At 43.7% G+C, this 25,380-nt stretch overlaps 1 protein-coding gene and 1 long non-coding RNA gene across 4 annotated transcripts in view; both read right to left on the bottom strand.

Annotated features, from left to right (window-relative positions):
• LOC128317451 (uncharacterized) overlaps nt 1–25,380 on the bottom strand; it is a 106,616-nt gene that overhangs the window by 69,626 nt on the left and 11,610 nt on the right. The window contains exons 11-12 of the mRNA XM_053229357.1: nt 12,072–12,149; nt 11,836–11,913 (exon numbers count right to left, since the gene is read on the bottom strand). Of these exons, the coding sequence (XP_053085332.1) occupies nt 11,836–11,913; nt 12,072–12,149 (156 nt within the window). The remainder of the gene's footprint in view (nt 1–11,835; nt 11,914–12,071; nt 12,150–25,380) is intronic.
• LOC117596016 (uncharacterized) lies at nt 15,960–23,389 on the bottom strand. 3 transcript variants are annotated; one of them, XR_008300957.1, is made up of 6 exons: nt 21,522–23,389; nt 21,301–21,391; nt 21,139–21,173; nt 18,177–21,027; nt 17,278–17,616; nt 15,960–16,157 (listed from the first exon to the last, which is right to left on the bottom strand). It is a non-coding gene; the product is annotated as an uncharacterized LOC117596016 (long non-coding RNA). The 3 variants fall into 3 exon arrangements; XR_008300956.1 differs by having other exon boundaries at nt 21,301–23,389; XR_004577184.2 differs by having other exon boundaries at nt 20,950–21,027; nt 21,301–23,389.

Genomic DNA, 25,380 nt, shown 5'->3' with positions numbered 1-25,380 from the left:
GGTTAGACATCATAGAAGATGCGGCCCAATCTTCATCCTTAAATGCTTTTAGCTCACATTTAGCTTCTTTCTCATATACCCCATTACAAAAATGCATTATAACAAGTGCATTAATATAAACCTGTGATTTGCATGACAGCAGAAAATAATGTCAGAGTTGCTGTTACAGAAAATTAATCAACAATGTCTGATCCATTAGAATAAAAAATTCAACAGCTGGATTAAAAAAACTATCATGTTACGTGATATCATCATTGAATCACAGCACTGTAACTAACCTTGTGATTCAGTCTCTCTGGGTAGATGGGCCCACATGGATGTGCTAAAGATTTGTACTTCCCAAAACAGTTCATGTCCAAGTCTAACCCATTCTTCAGTGGATTATCTCACCTGCATACTGTAGTACCTAAGAACTGCTGCTCTTATCATGTCATCAGGCTATGATGCTCATACTGAACATTATTTCCACATACTTCATGCTTTATGTCTTTACTCCTCTACACCTGTATAGTGTAATGATTTATAATCCCACTATCTGGTGTCACCCAGATGAGGATGGGGTCCTTTTGGAGTCTGATTCCTCTTAAGGTTTTTTTTAGAGACCAAAATCTACACACGGAGTTCTGTAAAGCTGAGTTGTGACAATGTCTATTATTAAAAGCACTATACAAATAAAATTGCATTGAATATCTGGGGTTTAGATGTAATGGGAATAGGGGAATGCTCCTTTACATTCAGCGTGCCTTAATTGGGAGGCAGGGAAAGAGAAATGCCTGTGAAACCCTCTTTTCCTTACCACTGATAGGGATTTTCCCTAAGCAGCGGTGAAAAATATTGAGTATTTGTACTTTGTTACTAGACGTAAGTATTTGGCATATTTATCCTTTACTTGCGTATTACTGAAATTGAATAGTTGTATTTTTACTTAATTACCTTCTCAAGAAAATAAATTACGTTTCCTCCTTACATTTTCAGTAAGACCTTCAAAAGACAACACACACACACACACACACACACACACACACCAGAAACACAAATTAAGATGACTCAAACCACAGTTGTAACCACTGTTGCTGTTCTCAGTTGCACATACCCAGTAAGGCAAGTGTGAAAATAGACAACAGAAACAGAGCTCAGTTTGAAACCAGTAAAAAAAAAAAAAAAAAGTCATCAGGGTTTATAGAATTAACAGTACAAATAAACTCACACAGATAAAGAAAGACACAGGACATTATTGTATCCACATATATGTGATTTGATATCTGTAAATTTAAAAGGATTTTTAATCAGTTGCAAGAATTCATTTTGTTTCTTGCTCTATAACTCTCCTGTTTTACAACATCCTACAAATGCAATTCTTACCTGCAACCACATCTCGTCAAATTTATAAAAAATACTTCCAAACACACAGAAAAACAGTAGAAAGAGCTGAAATATGTTTAAAAGTTTATTGGATAGTAACGTGAGGATTGCTGCTACTGTAATATTTCTCGACATAAAACATGGTGATATCGGCCTTCAAACACATGTAGAGTTTAGAAATATCCTTGGGAATAAAATTTATGTTAATGAGAGTAACTCCCTTAACCAGCCTGTTCCTCCTTCACTCGTACTGCACTTGTAAGCCGTGATGAGCTTCTTTATGACACTAGAGACACGGAAGTTGAGTTTTGCACTTACCACAGCATTCTGTTTTACACAACATTCAACAGTCTCTTCCTTTTCTTTACATGAGAACAAGCATTCAAGTTTAATTAATCTCCATTTCTTACACTATATTCATTTCTTTTGTGCTCTAAAAAGTGTCTCTATCTTAATTTCTTTTTCTAAACCTAGTTAAAGATGTACTTGTCAGGACAGGGGATCGAGCCCAGGTCTCCGGCGTGAGGGATGGACGTTTTACCGTTGACCCCCCCCCCCCAGGAACGGCTCCTGACATTCCTTCCTGAACGAAGACTCGGGCCGGTGCGCATTAAAGTCCCGAATGAGCCCGGGGTCCAGGATGCCTCTGGCCGGGACCCAGGAGCGTTCCTCAGGGCTATAGCCTTCCCAGTCCACGAGATACTGCCGGGAGCCCCGTACTCGCCGGACATCCAGGATTCGGTGGACTGTGTAGTCAGGCTGGCCGTCGATGATGCGCGGAGGGAGCGGTTTACCTGGCACAGAGAAGGGAGAGGACAAAACAGGTTTTAACAAGGGACACATGGAATGTAGGGTTAATTCGTAATGACCTACGGAGAAACAACTTATAAGTGATGGAATTGACTTTCCTGGCAATCCTGAAGGGTCCGATGAACCTCTGGGCCAACTTGCGGGACTCCACCCGCAAGGGAAGGTTCTTGGTGGAGAGCCAGACTCGTTGACCGGGGCTCAGAGTAGGGGCCGGTCTTCGTCGTCGGTTCGCCTGCTGTTGGTACTGCTGCGAGGTTCTCAGGAGCTTTAGTCTGGCCTTTCTCCAGGTTTGGCGGCAGCGCTTGATGAACTGTCGAGCGGAGGGAACAGCCGTCTCCACTTCTTGCTCCGGGAACAGTGGAGGAGCATACCCAAACTGGCACTCAAATGGGGACATGCCTGTGGCTGAGGAGCGGAGAGTGTTGTGCGCGTATTCCGCCCACATGATGAAGGTGGACCAGGAGGATGGGTTGTTGGCAGCCATACACCTCAGGGTGGTCTCGAGATCCTGGTTGATTCTCTCCGTCTGACCGTTGGACTCGGGATGGAACCCGGACGATAGGCTCACGGCTGCACCCGGAGACTCACAGAAGGCCCGCCAGAATCGCAAGGAGAATTGGGGTCCCCCCGATCAGAGACGATGTCCCGTGGTATGCCAAAGGTGCGGAAAACATGAGTGATGATATGCTCCGCTGTTTCTATGGCTGTGGGTAGTATGGGCAAGGGGATGAACTTGACGGCCTTGGAAAACCGGTCAACAATGACCATGACGCTGGTGCAAGCCCAGTAATCAAGTCCATGGACAGGTGGGACCAGGGTCTATGAGGAATGGGAGGAGGCTGCAGGAGACCCTGGGGAGACTGGTGCGTTGTTTTGCTCTGGTTGCATACAGGACAGGCCCTGACATAGGTGGTGACATCCTCCTTGATGGTATGCCACCAAAATCGCCTCTGGAGGAACTCGAGAGTACGCGAGGGACCCGGGTGACATGAGAAACGGGAGGAATGCCCCCACTGAAGAACCGGGGATCGAACAGCCTTGGGTACATACAAGTGGTTGGCCGGGCCGCTTCCTGGGTCGGGTTCTCTGGCTTGGGCTTGTCTCACAGTGTCCTCAAGTTTCCACCTGACAGGAGCTACTATTTTCGAGCTCGGGATGATAGGGAGGACCTTATCCTCTCGCGACGTGCTTGCGTAGACTCGGGACAGTGAATCTGGTTTGAGGTTCTTCGAACCAGGACGGTAAGACAGGACAAAGTGAAATCTGTTGAAGAACAGCGACCAACGCGCCTGTCGGGGATTGAGCCGCTTGGCTTGTTGGATGTACTCAAGATTTTTGTGGTCCGTGAGTACTTGGAACGGATGTTTAGCGCCCTCAAGCCAATGCCTCCACTCCTCCAGTGCTGACTTAACAGCCAGAAGCTCTCGATCACCCACATGACCCCCTTTGACACAGCACCGCTCCGACACCTACTTCAGAGGCATCTACTTCTATGACAAATGGAATCTCCGGATCCGGGAGAACCAGAATAGGAGCCGAGGAGAAGCGGGTCTTGAGTTCGCAGAAGGCCAACTCAGCGTCCTGGCTCCAGCAAAAGCCGGCGGAGGTGCCCTTGGCGAGTGCTGATAACGGGGCTGCAACGGAGCTGAAGTTCCGGATAAACTTGCGATAAAAATTGGCGAATCTGAGGAAGCGTTGGACCTCTTTTACAGATGAGGGGGTAGGCCAATCCATGACACTCACCTTTTTAGGTCCATTTGGATTAGACCAGGCTTGATGACGAATCCCAAGAACTGGACCTGGGTTACGTGGAACTCGCATTTCTCCGGCTTGACGTACAGGTGGTTTTCCAGAAGGCGTCTGAGGACTTTGCTGACATGGGTAACATGCTCCTGCAGAGAGCTAGAGAAAATGAGGATGTCATCCAGATACACAAAGACAAATTTGTTGAGCATGTTCCTAAGCACGTCGTTGACCAGGGTTTGGAAGACCACAGGAGCATTAGTGAGGCCAAAAGGCATAACCAGGTACTCAGTGCCCCGTCGGCGTGTTGAAGGCCGTCTTCCATTCGTCACCCGAATTTGGTAAAAATCAAGGCCTCTTGAAGGACCTCAAAAGCAGTGGCCATGAGAGGTAGGGGATAGCGGTTGCGCACAGTGATCTTGTTGAGTCCCCTGTAATCAATACATGGCCGAAGGCCCCTGTCCTCCTTCCCGACGAAAAAGAAGTGGATGGACGGATAATCCCGGCTGCGAGGGACTCTTCAATGTACTTGTTCATGGCGGCCCTTTCAGGAGGGGACAACGAGAAGATGCGACCTCTGCGACGAGGTCTATAGTGCAGTCGTAGGGGCGATGAGGAGGCAATGAGGTGGCTTTCCTCTTACTAAAAACTGTCTTGAGGTGGTGGTACTGTGGGGGAATACGAGACAGATCTATGGTTTCTAGGGACCCAGGAGCAGGGTCAGTGTCTCTCTGGCCCAAGCACATAGTCTGGCACGACGCACCACAACTGAGAATTGCCCCCGTGGACGAGTCGACGTGCGGGTTGTGCTGGAGGAGCCAGGGGTACCCAAGGATGATGGGAATCTTGGGAGACTCGATAAGGTAGAAACAGATCTCCTCCTGGTGCTGGTGGACGGCCAGCCGAAGGGAAGAGGTAAGCTGGGTTATTTCGCCAGGGGCTAGCGGCCTACCATCCAACGCTGTGGCAGTCATGGGAGCAGGAAGAGAGTTCCTGGGGATCTGGAGTCTCTGGGCTAGGGAAATGTCCATAAAGTTCCCAGCAGCGCCGGAGTCAATTAAGGCCTGGGTGTTGCTGGTGACTCCAGGTGAGAGTGATGGGAAGGACCAGCCCGGAGTCAGAAGGAGCGGCAGTGCGAGTTACTCCCGTGACAGTCCTGCCTCGCCTGTACGGGACTGGACGTTTCCCGAGAGCTTCGGGGCAAGAGGTACGGAAATGGCCAGACCGAATACAGTATAAGCAACAATGTTCCCGCATGCGACGGTTTCGCTCCGCAGGGGAGAGGCGGGCCCTGCCCAACTGCATCGGTTCCGAGGGGTCTTGGGGATCAGAGCGCCCCTGAACTGCAATAGGGCTGGCCGGCTGGGTGGGAGCATGGGAACAGCTCTGGTCTCTCTCTCTCTCCGGCGATTATCCAACCGGACAGCCTGGTCAATGAGGACCTCAAGGTCCCGGGCAGGCTCTCTAGTAGCCAGGTCGTCCTTGATTGCCTCGGATAGCCCGTTCAAGAAGCAAACCATGAGGGATTCGTCGTTCCAGCCACTGCCGGCTATGGTCCGAAACTCGATGGCATATTCGGCAGCAATGTCGTTGCCTTGCCGGAGGCTTGCCGGCCGCTCAGATGCTCACTTGAATTCCTCTACATACCCAGAGTAGCTTGCGCCTTCCAGACGGCCGTTGCCCACGAGAGAGCCGTTCCAGAGAGAAGGGTAATCACATAGGCGATCTTGGCCCGATCAGACGGGAAGGAGGAGGGCTGCAGCTCAAAGAGAAGAGAACACTGGGTCGGAAACCCATCACAAGCACTAGGGGGAGGTAACCGAGGTTCAGGTTACAACATCATTACACGACCAGAGACAATTGCTACATGAGAGCTATAAATACCAAACAATCAAGGACACATGACTTAACCAACCAATCAGAACAAGACACAGACAAGGGCAACACATGACAAGATCACAGGAGGGGCAAGGAACACATGACTAGACAGGAACCATGACTAAACTCCAAAATAAAAGACATGAGAACAATGAACAAGAAACACAACAAAACCCAAACCCCACGTTACATGCTCCCCCCTCTAAGGGCGGCTCCAGACCCACAAACAAAACTCAAACCTAACAAGTCCAGGAGAGTGGTAGAGTGAAGGTGGAACAGGGGGAGGGATGGAGGGCCAGGTCCATGAAGGGGAACAGGATCTGGATAATGACATGGACCGTGGAACAATGGGCAAGACCATGGGTCATGAAACAGTGGTAGACCGTGAAACAGTGGAGGGCCAGGGGACCACCAGGTCAGATCCAGAAGAGCATGGAGCCATGGCAGAGCAGGCAGCCATGGAGGAGCAGAAGGGCACCAGGGCGGACCAGGCAGAGCTGAAGGGCACAAGGGCGGAGCAGGCAGGTCCGAAGATCCCCACGGCAGAGCAGACGACCACCACAGCTGAGCAGATGGGTCCGAAGATCCCCACGGTGGAGCAGACGACCACCACAGCAAAGCCGAGGAGAGCAAAGATCCCCACGGCAGAGCACATGACCAGCACAGCAGAGGAGATGTCCACCAATGTAGAGCTAACAAGGCAGGTGCCCACCAAGGCAGATCAGTTGGGAGTTCATAAATGGCCTCCTTGGCCGTGACAGGACAGGCAGAGAGTTCAGAAATGGATGCCGCCGCCTCGGGAGGTTCTGCAGCGGACGCCGCCGCCTCGGGAGGTTCTGCAGCGGATGTCACCGCCTCTGAGGCAGACTCGTGGGCAGGGGAGCCCTCTGGGGCAGACTCGTGGACAGGGGAGCCCTCTGGGGCAGACTCGTGGACAGGGGAGCCCTCTGGGGCAGACTCGTGGACAGGGGAGCCCTCTGGGATGCCAGCTGCTCACACTGACATCAGAGGTGGATCCATCACACTGGCAATCAGTCTCATCAGTCCTGGCCCAAGCTCTGCATCTGCAGGAGCTTGGGTACTATATCCCCCCCAAAAAAAATTCTTAGGGGAAACTTGCATGGCATCCATTTCATGACGGGGTTCTGGCAAGATGGCCATGGCATGACAAGGCTCTGGCGTGGCAGCCATCTTGACTGTAAGCTCTGACATGGCAGTCATGATGGGAACAGACTCAGGAGTAGCAGCCGTGACATGACGAGGTTCTGACGTGATGGTCGTGGCGTGGTGAGGCTCAGGCGTGGTGGCCATCTTGGCCGGGGAATCAGGCGTGGCGGCCATCCTGCAAACAGTCCCCAGGTTGGCAGCCATCCTGTGAAGAGGCTCTTGAGTCGCCGGCATGACGTGAGCAGGCCCTGGATTAGCAAGCGTGATGTTAGCAGGCCCTGGAGTGGGAGGCATAACGTGAGCAGGCCCTGGAGTAGCAGACATGACAGTCGGGACAGGATAATGCTCCGGTGTGGTGGGTACCGGAAGATAGCAGGATTCCTCATCCACAATCCCCACAGTGAACGAGGAACCACTCAACCGGAGTGCAAAGTCAATATATTTGGCCAGAGTCCAGTGAGGCATGTGACATGGCATTAACAAAGAGATTTCTTCTGTGAGGCCAAAACAGAAAATGTCTTTGAGGGCCACATCATTAAAGTCCACTAAATGGCACAATCCACAGAAGTCCTCAACATAATGGCCCTGTCGCCTTGACGAAGGCAGAGGAGGCGAGAAGCTGCTGGGTTCATGGTAGCGGTCATGTATTCTGTAACATTAGTCCACCGAGGCGAGTGTGGTGATGAACCCAAGTGCAGCTTTATTTAACAAAGTGAAAACCAAAATACAAATAAAGACTTTACTTAACTTGGACAGACTTGGCTTGGCATGAACAAACTTGACTTCAACAGACTGCAGGTTACAACATCATTACACGACCAGAGACAATTGCTACATGAGGGCTATATATACCAAACAACCAAGGACACATGACTTAACCAACCAATCAGAACAAGACACAGACAAGGGCAACACATGACAAGATCACAGGAGGGGCAAGGAACACATGACTAGACAGGAACCATGACTAAACTCCAAAATAAAAGACATGAGAACAATGAACAAGAAACACAACAAAACCCAAACCCCACTTTACAGTCAGGGAAAAAGGCAAAAAAAAAAAAAAAAAAAGGCAAGGGCGCTAGAAAAAACACAGAAGATATTAACTCGAGAGAAGCAACAACAAAGACAACAGGGGCTTAGGAAACAACAGTAACCAAGTGGGGAACAAAGGCAAAAGGGACGGCTTAAATACACAGAATGGGAAAAAGACACAGGTGAAAGCAATGAAATCAATTACAACAAAGAAAAACTAAGGCTGTGCGACATCTAGTGGGAAAAAAAACATAACAACAAAAACACAGAAAAAAGGACCAAAACTCTGGTCTGTGTCTGTTCCTTTAAAAGGCTGGAAGCTCTAGGGTACTACTATACTAATACTAGGGTCAGGGGCATTCATCAAGTTCCACACTGCAGTGCAGTGGCTTAACCATCTTCAAATACACACTGATAGCTATAGCACTAACTACATTGTGCAGCATGAACTGGCATGATTTTTGAGGTTTTTTTCTGCTTTGATGGACTTAATTGGATGCTGAACTGAAATGATTAGATGCTAAACCAAGCCCTTTCAATTCATTTATATTACATTGCTTTAAGACTACACTAAACTTCATTAAAAATGCAGCAGCCTGCATGAAAATCACCTTTACAGCCCCTGACCCAGCAGTGATACACACTCACAGAAGCCGTACGTCTCTTGCGTTCCATGGCAGATCCAAATAGAATGTGTTTTAATGAGAGGAAGGATTAACGCTCATTGGATATTAACCTGGAGGAAGCCATGAATCTCTTGGGGGTGAATGGGAATGTGGGCAGGAGGGTCATTTTATTGGACAGTGCACTCTTTTTGTGTCCTGCCTTCTCCTTATAATGATCTCTCTAAAAGGGACGGAACCTCATATTAAATAATATCAATCCATCCATCCATCCCTTTATCTATTTACACAGGGACTTGTACCTTGGACGCTCCACATAAAAAAAAAGAAAGAAAAAAAATCATTGTTAATATGAGATTTTCTTCATTCTAATATTCAACATTTATGGAAGGAGTCTCCAGTGTCAGTGCTTTGTAACAGTCAGTGGTAAAGCTGTAACTTCAAGTTCCAGCTCGAGAAAGTCTTCAAGACAGAGGAGTTCACTTTCTCAGTAACATGACAAGCTGAATTTTTGTCTTATAATGACTTCAGGACACGGAGAAAAAGAGAAGCTGGTGTGGGAACAACTGTTATAACGTAACACATGCAGAACCAACTCGTTGAAACTTATAAGGAACACATAAGGAAGTAATTTGTTGAACTTGATGAATGGAACTAACTTGTTTCGTGGAAATTCTACAAGCTTCGAGGAACTTACTTGTGTTTGGAATCAGAGATTCACTGCTGCTACTGATGTCACTAATGTCACTGACATTGCTGATGATGCAACAAGCCCCACCCACTTACCTTGAGAGAGAGAGAGAGAGAGAGAGAGAGAGAAACATACCTTTGTCATGAGCTGCTGTTTATCTTCTCACTTTGTGGGATCCAGATCAAACTCTGTTTCTGAAACTTTGCATTTTTTCTTGGCGCCACTACTGTGACATCATAACGATATAATTCCATAACTAGAAGTGCTAGGCTCCACACACATCTATATATTTTCAGCACCTCTGGAACGTAGTCACTCCCCCCAACCCTCCTTCCCCCCAGTGATTATTTCTTTTTTTGCTGTATTGCAACATCAAATTAAAGCATGGGATTTTTTTTCTGCTCCTTTTTCAATTGATTCTCTACAGAATCAACATTCAATAAAGTAAGTATATAAATATCCTTAGAATTATTAAAAAATAATTTTATAAAAGTCTGCATAATTGAAAAGTGTTCTTACCCCGGATCCACTGAGACCCTGACAAAGATGAAGCTGAAAGTGATCTGAATTACTTGAAGCTTTTCAACACAGTGTGTGCTGGTGCCTTGTGGTGGTCAAACCCATGAAGTGCAGACAGTAGTCTAGTCTACTCCAAGTGGATGCTGCAGCAGGGTTTTGGGTTCCAGCTAACAAATCTGTGCCTTCTAATGCTTTGAAAACACTTTTTACACAATAAAACCAACTGGCCACATGAAGTAATGCTGTGTAATTATTAATTATTAATAAAGATGCTCACTTTCTCATAGGAAGAAGTCATCTCAGGAAGCAGCCTAAAATACTTACAAACTCCCCAAATCCAACATCATTTACAACAGTGATTAGTAATAATTTAGTCTGTTTCTTTATATTTATTGTGGATGCAAAATGTATAAAGGGTTAACCAGGCTCTTTTCAGGTAGTAAGCTATTCCAGTAAAATGGACGTCCTGGGGATTGGTTCATCACCATCCATTCTCAGAGCTACAGTTTCAGACCGGAAGTGTAGGCATCAACACCTGGAGCTGTGAGGCATCAACACTACCTGCTGTGTCACCGTGCTATCGCAAATAATAATAGTGCAATAACTAATAGCAGTGACAGAAAAAAGGACAAAATAATCCAGAATATTACACTTAGAATATAACAAGACAGTGTGTAATAACAGAATACAAAAGCAGCTTGTTGAGCCCATTCCAAAGTTAGTCCCTGCTTTTCTGCTATAACAGCCTTCTGATGACAGTTTGAAAGAATCGGGACACTCACATGATCCAAACAACACAAATCATTTTGGTCTGTATAACACAGGCTGATCTTTAACTATGAACATCAAGACTTCACCAAAGGGATGTTTTATACTTTGCAATATAATATTTTGTCCATATCTGCAAGTTTTAGATTGAACGGATTACTGCGCAATTTGCTTTGGTCTCTACTGACACAATTCTGCCCAATTTATATATATCAAAATCTAATTGTTGCAATTAATGATAGAGCACAAATTGTTTTAGATCATATGGTGTCCTTTTTTATTTGTGGCCAGAAATGATGTTTATTTCTTAGTTAATTTGTAGTTCTACTTAATTTTATTAACATTTTTTAAATGACCTGGACTGTTCTCTATATTATGTAAAGAGGTTTGTACTGCATTTTAAAGTTGCTGTGTAAATAAATAGTTATGATTTCAAAGCAGTGTACAGTATTCAGTCCTGAAAAGCTCAAAAGCTCAATTTTATTCTTGCACATAGAAACATTTTCAACACTGGACAGTAACAGGTCAGGCAAAGTAGAATTCATGGAGGCTGATATCATTATCAGTTATCTTTATCATTATCCAGCTTTTCACTGTAGTTTACAACACATGACAATGACAGTTACAGAGTAAAATGTTTAGCTAAACAGATAAAAAGACAGTAACAAGGAATTTAATATCAGAACATTATATATGTATGTGTGTTTATAATATGTGCAGAAAGACAACTGAGAAGCTAAAGAAGCTGTTTGAATAACATAAATGAATGACACTTAAGACAGCATTTAGTTTTTTGTGACGTCTTAATGTTGATTAACTGTAATCCTCAAATCTAATCCTAAACCTCTCACCCTGAGCATCCTTCCTGTGCTGTTCATGATAAAGTCACTAACCAAACGCAACTGTTCGTTATCACTCTCCAGTTCTGGAGTACTTCTCCTCACTGAGTCGAGTAGCCACATCCTGAAAAAAACACAGAATATTATCACATTATAGACTATAACAAACACCCTTGTGCACAAACACACATTTACAGACTACACACTTTCTCTCAGAGGACGCGGTTACAGGTTTCGAGCATCTGAACGTGTCACTTCTGTAAAATGCACAAAAATAAAATAAACATTCAATAAACATTCTACACGCTTGTTTACAGGAATGTTTTTGGGGGTTACAGTTCTTTGTCTCTTACACACACACACACACACACACACACATACATACATGCTACAGACTTACCCTCAGCGTATCATAGTCAGAGGACATGGTTGCAGGGTTCAGAGTTGTGTAAGTGTCACTGGCAGAGCCTTGAACATTCTAGGGGAGAAATGAGAGTTTAGAGAACTACGCACAGGCACGCACACGCACGCACACACACGCACACGCACGCACACACACGCACACACACGCACACACACGCACGCACACGCACGCACACACACGCACACACACACACATACATGCTACAGACGTACCCTCAGCGTATCATAGTCAGAGGACATGGTTGCAGGGTTCAGAGTTGTGTAAGTGTCACTGGCAGAGCCTTGAACATTCTAGGGGAGAAATGAGATTTAGAGAACTACACACACACACACACACACACACACACACACAGACAGACTGTATACATACTTGCAGAGTGTCATAATCTGGGGACATAGTCATGGGGTTCAGTGCTGTGTATGTGTCATCTCGAGGCTTTGGAACAGTCTGATAGAAATGAGAGAACAGAGTAAAGTTCATATTTGAACCTGTCACATGATCAAACAGTCCCTCCTTTCATCCACACTCACCTGTCTGCTCTCACCAGTGCTGCTGTGCCCACGAGCTGAGCTCGACTTCCTCTTCCTGAGAAACAGCAAGCACATGTTCATACTAGATGCAAATGACTTTAAAAAAATATATATATATATATATTCAGTATGTTCACATTTCACATACCACATCCACAGAGCTCCTGAGAGGAGTGTTACTGCCAGGAAGACAATCAGGCCCACTATGATGACCTTTAAATCTGTTTTCTTCTCTGAACCTTCAGAAATAAATCATGGGCAACACGAGGCTCTATTTTTGTGCTAGCACAAGCGTAAGTTGCTGGTCAAGAATAGTGTGTGGCTATTTTGTTTGGTCAAGTTGATCACATTTCTACACTGTCGCTATTAACATGTGATATGTGGGTGGAGCAGTGCAAAAGTGGGCGTGGCAAAATCCGCCAGCACAGTGGCATTTCTGATGTGCCTTCTGATATAGACTCTTATGCAGTTGCTGGGATAAAGTATTTTCTTGATGAAATGCATAGTTTTAAAAGTCCTGTTGAAAAAGCTCTATATAAATCCACTGAATAACTCATTTGTTTCCACAACAGTATGCAGAGTCAATGCTGTTATGACATTAATAGCTTTCCTAGCCAGTGTTACATTTTACAGACTGTGTCTCAAGATTTATACTGGACTTCCACTGTCTATCTGGGAAAATGGTTTAGAGTGTGAAATTATTGGAGCTTGTGTGTATGATCTAGATCATAAAAACACAAAGTGAGAATCTATCTGTAATTAATCTAATAAATATAGCTCAGACACCCTGAGTGCGCGTGGCAGTTCGATGCACACATCTTGTCATTTTGTCTACATTCATCAGTGACTAATACCTTTAAGTCTTTTCTAATAAATAAACAAGCGTAATTACTGTACTATAAAAATACAGTATCCCAACCCTTGCAGATGTTTCTCACACTTATTTCAAAGGTTTCCACTAAATTACCAACATAAACCTGTGACAGAGAAAACAGAAAATATATTTGTGTAAGGTCTGTCAGTCTGTTGTTTTTCCTACCATTAGAAAAGAAATATAATTGTTTGACATGAAAACAAATTTAACAGTGTAGCACGAATAACCTGATCTCTTCTTAATATATTCATTTAAACCCAAACACTTTTGCACAAATGATGTCCCAAAGATACCAAAAATATACAACATCCTGATCTTATGGCAGGAAAATAGAGCTGATGTTCAGTTACAGCAGAAGAATGACTGGAATTATACGTTTAAAGTTATTTAAGCCTGATATAAACTTTAAAGACAATGTGTCAAAGACAAATCATTACAGCACATTACTGTTTTGGTTTTACCTTAAGGGCCCACATTATTATATGACACCATTACACAAGTTTGTGTGCTTTGACTGTTGTTTTTGTTAATCACAGAGGGGCCGATTCTATAGCAGCCCAGAAGTCCAAACACATTAACAAACCAATTCATTTTCTAATTCTAAAATACCGTTCAAGACTCGTGTAGATTTTATACAGAAACATCAGAACATTTTACTTAAATCTCTTTTTATAAAGTTACATAGAAGACTGACACTGTGCTTACGTAACACGTCCAGGTGTGTTGGTGTAGAGTTGTGCTGTCCCAGCTGGTTGCGAGCAGTGCAGTAGTACAGTCCGCTGTGCTGGGAGCTGATGTTGCTGATGCTGTAATTCTGGCCGGTTGTCAGCAGTGTGTCTGCATCTGCTCTCTGCTTAAACCAGGTGTAGTTGAGAACAGGAGGGTTTGCATCACTGCTACAGCTCAGAGTCACTGAACCCCCCTCCACTGTGTCTCCAGAGGAGAGAACCACTGCGCTGGTGTTTTTAGGGGAATCTGATTAGAAAGAAAACACCTGAATCAGCTGGTGTGTATTCAGGATCAGCATTAGATATAGATATAGATGTACTATGATTGAGGAGAGTAAAATCTACACTCACACACTGGAGGAGAGAGGAGACTGTCATGGCCTTCAACAGCACAGCTGTAACTGACCGCACCACTGACTGCAGCTACAGAGCAGGAGGCAGATTTACAGTCAGACACACGCTGTCCGTTATTGTACCAGATGTAAGTGGGGTTGTTAGACAGAGTGCAGGTGGTGATACAGCTCAGATTCTTTTGCCCTCTACCTGAGTCTGATACTGTAACCTTCAGATCTGCAAATAATAAATTAGTTTTGATATTATTTCCATCTATTTCATCTATGTAAATGTAGTTAAGTAAATGTATAATTTTGTGGCATTACCTGTAACAGAAAGAGAGACTCCAGGTTCACCGGTGTAATTACCCCCATCAGTGTAGAATCTGAATCTGTATGTTTGAGCGTCTCTCTCTGTCAGGTTAGTGATTCTCAGACTACAGTTATTCTGGGAGCTGTGTGTGTACTGCACTCGGCCCTGATACTCCTCATCCTCTCTCACATCCACAGCCTCAGCATCAGCCTGCTTTTTAATGACCCAGAACACTCCTGTGACCTTGTAATGATGAGGGAAGGTGTAATAACTGTGTATGTCCACTGAGGAGCCAATCAGAGAGCAGATAGTCTGGGTGGAGTAAGTCACACTCCAGCAGCTTTTCACATCAGAAAAACCTGAAATATACAAAATTAAATAAAAAAAAAATCTAAACTGAAAACCAACTAAAGCATCACTCAGTCATAAATCACTGCATGTGAGTTTATTGTAATCTAACAGAAGCTCCCAGTGAGATGATGACAGAATGAGTGAAGTTTAAAGTGAGTTCTTACAGACAGCAGGAGAGCGAAGCTCCTCATGTCCTCTTACAGCGCAGGAGTACCTGTCTGCATCCTCACTTTTGACAGAGAGTTCATTTGAGTCCTGGTCAGTAACATGCTGTTCGTTCTTGTACCAGATGTAAGTGGGGTTGTTAGACAGAGTGCAGGTGGTGTTACAGCTCAACTTCTTTTGCCCTCTACCTGAGTCTGATACTGTAACCTTCAGATCTGCAAATGATGAATTAGTTTTGATATTATTTCGATCTATTGCATCTCTGTAAATGTAGTTAAGTAAATGTATAATTTTGTGGTATTACCTGTAACATAAAGAGAGACTCCAGGTTCACCGGTGTAATTACCCCCATCAGTGTAGAATCTGAATCTGTATGTTTGAGCGTCTCTCTCTCTCAGGTTAGTGATTTTCAGACTACAGTTATTCTGGGAGCTGTGTGTGTACTGCACTTGGCCCCGATACTCCTCATTCTCTCTCACATCCACAGCCTCAGCATCAGCCTGCTTTTTAATGAACCAGAACACTCCTGTGACCTTGTGATGATGAGGGAAGGTGTAATAACTGTGTATGTCCACTGATGAGCCAATCAGAGAGCAGATAGTCTGGGTGGAGTAAGTCACACTCCAGCAGCTCTTCTCATCAAAAACACCTGAAAAAACAAAATTAATTATAACAGAAATCTACACTAAAAACCAACTAAAGCATCACTCAGTCATAAATCACTGCATGTGAGTTTATTGGAATCTAACAGAAGCTGCCAGTGAGACAATGACAGTGAAGTTTAAAGTGAGTTCTTACAGACAGCAGGAGAGCGAAGCTCCTCATGTCCTTTTACAGCACAGGAGTAGCTGCCTGCACTAGTGATAGACCATTCATTTCCCCTCTCCTGTTCAATAACACGCTGTCCGTTCTTGAACCAGACATAAGAGGGCTTGTAGGTGCAGGTGTTGTTACAGCTCAGCGTCTTCAAGTTGCTGTCCGAGTCTGATACTGTAACCTTCAGATCTGCAAATATTAAACAGGTGTAACCCCGTTAAGATATAGTGTATATATGTTCATGCATGCAGATACAATTTTCAGTCCATAAAAGTTGGTGGGGATAAAAACTTATTTCATTTGTTTTAAGATAATTATATTGCTTTGTTCAAAAAGAGAGTGGAAAAGTACAAACAGGGGGGCGGGGGGGGGGGGGGGGGGGGGTGTTGCCTAGCAACATGCATGATTCTGATTGGTTACTTGGATAGGGGTTAATGAGCGGAGAGAACGGGAAAAGAAAAAAAAGGAGAGAGAAGTTTTTTTCTTCGTGAAAAATACTAGGACTTAAGAATAACTATTGAACTGTGACTGTAAGTTAAAACAATAATCTAAGCGCAAGAACTTACGAGTTACGAACTGTAAAAAAAAAAAAAAAAAAAAAAAAAGGGGGAGCTGCTGTTTCTACACGAAGTTTGCACACAGTGTGTTACCTAGTTGAATAGCCTAGTTAGCTAGCCGAACTGCTAGCCTACTGTTCAGCTCACACAGCTACACACTATTGGCTGCCGTTCGCCTGTTTCCTCTGGGAGTCGCTAAGGAGAACCAGATGGCGCTCTGAGCTACCGGGTAACACTCAGGGTTCCTCTGGCACTGTTGGATAAACGCCTGTGGAGTAACACGGAGTGATGCAGGTGCTAACTTGGGAAACATAGAGCACGTAAAAGCCTCGAAAGCTGCAAATAGCAGGTCCTTTTGCACTCAGTACAGACATTGCACTATTTTATTTTATTTTGTTCTCATTTAACAAGTAAACATTTTGGTTGGTGAATATTCAGTGAATTTGTTGTATTTTAGATACTGGCACAAGAGTAAATAGCAAAACAGGGTTATTTACATCTACCAGTAAGTAATCCCTCACTGACACTGAAATACAGTAAATTACAAGTAGGGGTCCGAAAGATAATATTCCTTCATCTACCATAATCTAGGAAACAACAAAGTGAGTTATGAACCCAGAGCTCTGCTCTCACAGCAACAGGGAGTAAAAAAGGCTACACAGGGTTTGGCATTATATTCTAAATCAAACACGTCATTATTTGTTATGGAGCTGTCGTTTGTGTGTGTGTGTGTGTGTGTGTGTGTGTATTACCTGTAACAGTCAGATGAACTCCAGATGATGCTGATATCCAGTCTCCTCTCTGTGTGACTTTAAATCTGAAGTTATAAACTCCAGAGTCACTCACACTCACATTGCTCAGTGTCAGCTCACAGTCAGACGTCACTGTGCTTACAGACACTCGTCCTGAGTATTGTGGATCTTTGCTCAGGACTCGTGCTTCTCTTTCAGAGCTCTGGACTCGATACCACTCTCTCTGTGTGACACTGGAGTGATCAGGTGTTCTTAATGTACAGGAGATTTTTACTGTAGATCCAGTAACAGCGCAGAGACTCTGAGGGGAGAGAGTTACATTGTGCTGAGCCTGAACTCCTGGAACACACACACACACACACACACACACATACACACACACACACACACACACACCAGAAGCACAAATTAAAATAGTTGATGCACTGACCAGCAAGGGTGTAACCACACTTTTAACTACTGCTGCTGTTCTCAGTCAAACATAGTGAGTGAGCCAGTGATGTGTGAAAATAAGTGTGAAAATGACAACGGAAGCATAACTCAGTTTCAGAGCGTTCAAAAACTTCACACAGATAAAGAAAGGAACAGAATGATATTGTATTATATAATACATTAATAATATAATATAATGATTTGATAATGTAAGAAAATATTAATATATACCGATTTTATATTTGTAAGTTTTAATAGATTTCGCAATAGTTTCTTGCTCTATCACTCTCGTCTTTTCCTCTACAGCATCTTACAAATGTTCTTTCCAGCAACCACATCTTGTCAATTTTATAAAAAAAATACTTCCAAACACACAGACATGTTCAGAGCTTTCCTAAACTGTTGCAGTAGTGACACAACAGCACAGAAAAACAGTAGAAAGAGCTGAAATATTTTTAAAGGTTTACCTGTCAGTAGCATGAGGATTGCTGCTACTGTAACATTTCTTGATAGTCTGTAAAACATGGTGACATCAGCCTTCAGACAGCCGATACTTGAAGATCCACCAAATGTTGTATATTGGCCAAAAATATCCACGAGGACAAAAAACTCTTTTACTGAATAGTAACTGTTATAATCAGCCTGTTCGGCCTTCACTGTGCTTGTAAGCGGTGATGAGCGTCTTTATGATACTATCAGAAAAGACACGGAAGACGAGTAGTGCACTTACCACAGCAATGTGGTTATACCTCCACCCTGTTTTAGCTTAGTCTCTTCCTCTTTCTTTTTTTTTTTACATGAGAAAACAAGAAGTTTTATTAATAGCACATTCTTTTTCTATATTTCATTCTTTTGTGCTTTAAAAAATGATCTTAATTGTTAAAGAAGGAGCCACGGTGGCTTAGTGGTTAGCATGTTAGCCTCGCACCACCAGGGTTGGGGGCTTGATTCCCGCCTCTGCCCTGTGTGCACAGAACATGCATGTTCGTCCCATGCTTTGGGGTTTTCCTCTGGTTACTCTGGCTTCCCCCCCAAGTCCAAAGATTTTCACTGTAGGCTGATTGGCATTTCTAAATTGTCAGTAGTGTGTGCGATTGTGCCCTGCAATCGGTTGGCACCCCATCCAGGGCCTCCGCCGTCTTGTAACCAAACTCAGCTGTTATCATTCTCCAGTTCTGGAGTACTTCTCACTGAGTCAAGTAGCCACATCCAGAAAATAAAACACGTTACACTATGACAAACACACACTTACACTCAAAGAACCTGGCTGCAGGTTTGTGTATCTGAATGTCACTTCTGTACAAATGCACACACGTGCACACACACACACCAGAAGCACAAATTAAAATAGTTGATGCACTGACCAGCAAGAGTGTAATCACACTTTTAACTACTGCTGCTGTTCTCAGTCAAACATAGTGAGTGAGCCAGTGATGTGTGAAAATAAGTGTGAAAATGACAACGGAAGCATAACTCAGTTTGAGAGCGTTCAAAAACTTCACACAGATAAAGAAGGATACAGAATGATATTGTATTATATAATACATTAATAATATAATGATTTAATAATGTTAAATAATGTTTTCTTGCTCTATCACTCTCATCTTTTTCTCTACAGCATCCTACAAATGTTCTTTCCTGCAAACACATCTTGTCAATTTTATTAAAAAATACTTCCAAACACACAGACATGTTCAGAGCTTTTCTGAACTGTTGCAGTAGTGACACAATAGCACAGAAAAACAGTAGAAAGAGCCGAAATATTTTTAAAGGTTTACCTGTCAGAAACATGAGGATTGCTGCTACTGACATCAGCCTTCAGACAGCCGACAATTGAAGATCCACCAAATGTTGTATATTGGCCAAAAATATCCACGAGGAAAAAAAAAAAAACTCTTTTACTGAATAGTAACTGTCTTAATCAGCCTGTTCGGCCTTCACTGCACTTGCAAGCGGTGATGAGTTTCTTTATGATACTAGCAGAAAAGACACGGAAGACGAGTATTGCACTTACCACAGCAGTGTGGTTACCACACCAGCTATGATTAGCTTAGTCTCTTTCTCTTTTTTTTTTTTTTTTTTTTTTTAACTACATGAGAAGACATTCAAGTCTGACTAACATCACATTCTTATTCTATATTTCATTCTTTTGTGCTTTAAAAATTATCTTAATTTTAATTTCCAAATCAAGTTAAAGAAGGGGCCACGGTGGCACGTTTGCCTCGCACCTTCTGGGTTTTCCTCTGGGTACTCCTGTTTGCTCCCCCAGTCCAAAGACCTGCATTGTAGGCTGATTGGCATCTCTGTCAGTAGATCTCAGTTGTCAGTAGTGTGTGCAGTTGTGCCCAAACACACACTTACTCTCAAAGAACATGGTTGCAGGTTTGTGTATCTGAATGTGTCACTTCTGTTAAATGTCCACACACACAGTGATATCAGGTCAGATCATGTCTTCTCACCAGCAGAAGTGTACTTTGTTTACTTTTGATGCTGTGTGCAGCCATGTTGATTTCACTCCATAAACAGGGAAGGAACTCGTAGGTGAGAAGACTACCACAAGTTGAGGAGTAGGAATTTCAATTTGAGGGGGTGTTTTCTTTGGATTTTACTGGTTGGAGTTTGGAAATTGCAAGTACTGACCTCGAGTCGGATGCAACCTCGAGTCACCTTAAGTCGAACGCAGGAATACCATGTGAATTCTTGCCTCATTCATCGTTCAAGTTCTGAGCGTTTGATCTAGTGTTTGCCTATTTGAGTATCTGGACCATTGCTTCATTTTCTTGATTACTCATTTGGATTTGCCCTGATTGTGTATAACCTTTTTAGCCTGGCTTTTTCACTCTCATTTTTGGATTGTGGGTTTGGTTATTTTATTAAAACCTACACATATGGAGCCTCAAACTTCTCAGTCCTGGGTTTTACATACAGGGTGCATTTATTTTTTATTTTATTTTTTTTAAACAAATAAGTGAGTGGATCCTTTAATTTTTTTTTTTTAAATTTCCACAGTGGAGTTTTACTGACACTGTTATTAGTCTTACTAAATTGCTCCATCTCCCTTCGGTCTTAGGAAATGCATTTATTTATTTCAGTCTGATGAGGCAGTGATAAAATATATCCTCAGCAGTGATAAAAATATATGATCAGAGTGGGATATCAAAAGCAGAGGCAGGGAAATCCCCCTCATCCCCCCAGCAATTTGCACGCACACACGCGCACACACAGAAACACTATACATACTTGCAGAGTGTCATAATCCGGGGACATAGTCATGGGGTTCAGTGCTGTGTATGTGGCATCTCCAGGCGTCGGAACACTCTGAGAGAAATGAATAGAAAACTTCTTTAGCATTTATTCAATAACAGCTTTATAGGAACTTTATGTAGAGATTGATGAAGAAAGATAAAAAGTGAAACATTCTCACAGTACCTCAGTCTTTGTCTCTCTCTGCTCCTCTCTTCCTCCTATTCACACAAATGACATAAAAACATGGCTGTACCATCTGTTCCTGCTTGATTCAGCTAATGCTTAACGCTGGATTACGTTTATGGTACAGATTCATTGTAATGATGAAAGAATTCAGTCACTCACTCAATGCACAGAACAATAGTAAGAAGAGAGAGAAGCAGTGCAGGAACGAGTGCAGCGGCTCCCCATATGGCATGCAACTTCCACACCTCAGCTGAGTGAAACAAGTCAGTTCCTGTTATCACTTCCATTATAACAGCTATAAACAGCCATTCACTCACCAGCATCTCTTTTTCTGAATAAAACATGCTGATTCAGAAGTTATTTTAAAGCATGAAACTTACCTAACACGTCCAGATGTGTGAGCAGTGCAGTAGTACAGGACTTTTTTCAAGATTTTTATTTGTCACATGCACAGTTATATACTGTATATAACTTGCATTGAAATGAAAACTTGGCTTACTCCTCCGTAGACTGTGCATTTAAATAACTAAATTAAAAATAAGAAATGAAATAAAATAATATGAAATTTTTGTACAGGAGTGTGCAAAAATTAGTTGTTGTTCTTCTTTCAGCTGCTCCCGTTAGGGGTCTCCACAGGGGATCACTGGTCTGCTTATTTGTTTCGACACAGTGTAGCAAATTTCCAAGACAGGCAAGGAACTGGAAAAAGGGAACCTGAGTGAACTCAAATGTAAAGTTTTAATAATAAACAGGACTCAAACATAACAAACCACAAGCGCAGCACAAACATAAAACACGTGTGCATCTCTCTCTCACTCTCTCCTGCTAGGCATTTCCAGATGCTTCTTTATTACTCTCTCCCACTGAGTAGGCAACTCAGTGCCAGGCGTGCGTCCTCACAGCCTGGACCCTCCCTCCTGCTCGGTACACACAGTTTTTATCCCGGATGCCCTTCCTAATGCAATCCTCTCCAATTTTGCCTGGGCTTGGGACCGGCACTGGGAGTGCACTGTCTTGTGCAACCCCAAGGTTTGGGGGAGGACTAGTGGTTAGGCCTCGGCGCGCTCACTTCCAGGGTTCAATTCCCGGCCAGGGAATATCTGGACATATCTGTGTTGAGGAGTCTGATGGCCTGAGGGAAGAAGCTCCTCCAAAGACTCTCAGTTTTAGCCATCAGACTACGGAAGCACTTGTCTGATTGCAGCAGGCTGAACAGACAGTACCGGGGTGGGTGGAGCTATGCGCTAAGCGCACCACTCTCTGCAGGGCTTTGCGGTCCTAGGTTGAACAGTTTCCGTACTACACTGAGAAGCACTGAGTCAGTAAACTTTCCATAGCTGCAGTATAGAACGTTTTCAGGATAACTAGGGAGACGCCGAATTTCCTCAGCAAGCTCAAATGGTACAACCATTGTCTGGCTTTGTTCACCTGAGCTTGGACGTAATGAGTCCAGATCAGGTCCTCAGAGATGTGTACTCCAAGGTACCTGAAGCTGCTCACTCTCTCCACAGGGGAGGGGGGAGGCCCTGGATGGGGTGTAGTTCCACTGCTGCCTTTTCCTGAAGTCCACAACCAGCTCCTTGGTTTTGCTGACTTTCAGAGAGACAGTTGCCTGGCACCAAGCTATTAGTTTCCCCACCTCATCAAGGTAGGTGGCCTCGGGTTGTTGGAGATGAGGCCCCTTACCACAGTGTCATCGGCAAACGTGACGTGAGGAGTGGAGCCGTGAGAGGAGACACAATCACGTGTGTAGATGCTGCAATTCTGGCCTGTTGTCAGCAGTGTGTCTGCAGCTGCTCTCTGCTTAAACCAGGAGTAGGTGAGAACAGGAGGGTTTGCATCACTGCTACAGCTCAGTGTCACTGAACCCCCCTCCACTGTGTCTCCAGAGGAAAGAACCACTGCTCTGGTGTTTTTAGGGGAATCTGATTAGAAAGAAAACACCTGAATCAGCTGATGTGTCTTCAGGATCAGCATTAGATATAGATATAGATGTACTACGATTGAGGAGAGTAAAATCTACACTCACACACTGGAGGAGAGAGGAGACTGTCGTGACCTTCAACAGCACAGCTGTAACTGACCGCACCACTGACTGCAGCTACAGAGCAGGAGGCAGATTTACAGTCAGACACACGCTGTCCGTTCTTGTACCAGATGTAAGTGGGGTTGTTAGACAGAGTGCAGGTGGTGATGCAGCTCAACTTCTTTTGTCCACTACCTGAGTCTGATACTGTAACCTTCAGATCTGCAAATGATGAATTAGTTTTGATATTATTTCGATCTATTTCATCTCTGTAAATGTAGTTAAGTAAATGTATAATTTTGTGGCATTACCTGTAACAGAAAGAGAGACTCCAGGTTCGCCGGTGTAATTACCCCCAGCAGTGTAGAATCTGAATCTGTATGTTTGAGTGTCTCTCTCTGTCAGGTTAGTGATTCTCAGACTACAGTTATTCTGGGAGCTGTGTGTGTACTGCACTCGGCCCTGATACTCCTCATCCTCTCTCGCATCCACAGCCTCAGCATCAGCCTGCTTTTTAATGAACCAGAACACTTCTGTGACCTTGTGATGATCAGGGAAGGTGTAATAACTGTGTATGTCCACTGATGAGCCAATCAGAGAGCAGACAGTCTGGGTGGAGTAAGTCACACTCCAGCAGCTCTTCTCATCAAAAACACCTGAAATATACAAAATTAAATAAAACAAATCTAAACTTAAAACCAACTAAAGCATCACTCAGTCATTAATCACTGCATGTGAGTTTATTGTAATCTAACAGAAGCTGCCAGTGAGATTAAGACAGAGTGAGTGAAGTTTAAAGTGAGTTCTTACAGACGGCAGGAGAGCGAAGCTCCTCATGTCCTTTTACAGCACAGGAGTAGCTGCCTGCACTAGTGATATACCGTTCCTTTAACCTGTTCTGTTCAGCCTTACACTGTCCGTTCTTGAACCAGACATAAGAGAGATTGTAGATGCAGGTGTTGTTACAGCTCAGCGTCTTGAAGCTGCTGTCCCAGTCCCAGTCTGATACTCTAACCTTCAGATCTGCAAATATTAAACAGGTGTAACCCCATTAAGATAAGGTGTATATATACGCCCATATGTACAATTTTGTTAAAAATGTAGCTCATACACGCACTTGGAAACACACTTGTGCACATAACGCAGTTTGTAAATAAGGTTCAGTTCATAAAAGTTGGTGGGGATCAAAACTTTTATTTCATTTGTTTTAAGATAATTTTATCGCTTTGTTTAAAAAGAGAGTGGGGGGGGGTTGCCTAACAACATGCATGATTCTGATTGGTTACTTGGATAGGGGTTAATGAGTGGAGAGAGCGGGAAAAGAAAAAAAAAGGAGAGAGAGGTTTTTTGTTCATGAAAAATACTAGGACTTAAGAATAACTATTGAACTGTGACTGTAAGTTAAAACAATAATCTAAGCGCAAGAACTTACTAGTTACGAACTGTTAAAAAAAAGGGAGCTGCTGTTTCTACACGAAGTTTGCACACAGTGTGTTACCTAGTTGAATAGCCTAGTTAGTTAGCTGAACTGCTAGCCTACTGTTCAGCTCACACAGCTACACACTATTGGCTGCTGTTCACCTGTTTCCTCTGGGAGTCGCTAAGGAGAACCAGATAGCGCTCTGAGCTACCGGGTAACACTCAGGGTTCCTCTGGCACCGTTGGATAAACGCCTATGGACGAGTAACACGGAGTGATGCAGATGCTAATACTAATACTATTGCTATTAATAAGAGTAAATAGCAAAACAAAGTTATTTACATCTACCAGTAAGTAATCCCTCACGGACACTGAAATACAGTAAATTACAAGTAGGGGTCCAAAAGATAATATTCCTTCATCTACCATAATCTAGGAAACAACAAAGTGAGTTATGAACCCAGAGCTCTGCTCTCGCAGCAACAGGGAGTAAAAAGGGCTACACAGGGTTTGGCATTATATTGTAAATCAAACATGTAATTACTTGTTATGGAGCTGTCGTTTGTGTGTGTGTGTGTGTGTGTGTGTGTATTACCTGTAACAGTCCACTCTCTCTGTGCGACACTAGAGTGATCAGGTTTTGTAAATGTACAGTTGATTTTTACTGTAGATCCAGTAACAGCACAGAGACTCTGAGAGGAGAGAGTTACACTGTGCTGAGCCTGAACTCCTGGAACACACACACGCGCACACACACACACACACGCGCACACACACACACACACACACCAGAA

The sequence above is a fragment of the Pangasianodon hypophthalmus genome, chromosome 25 (genome assembly GCF_027358585.1).
Source record: "Pangasianodon hypophthalmus isolate fPanHyp1 chromosome 25, fPanHyp1.pri, whole genome shotgun sequence".
Taxonomy (NCBI): Eukaryota; Metazoa; Chordata; class Actinopteri; order Siluriformes; family Pangasiidae; genus Pangasianodon; species Pangasianodon hypophthalmus.
The sequence above is the reverse complement of the archived record's forward strand: the minus strand, read 5'-3'. Positions and strand labels throughout refer to the sequence as shown.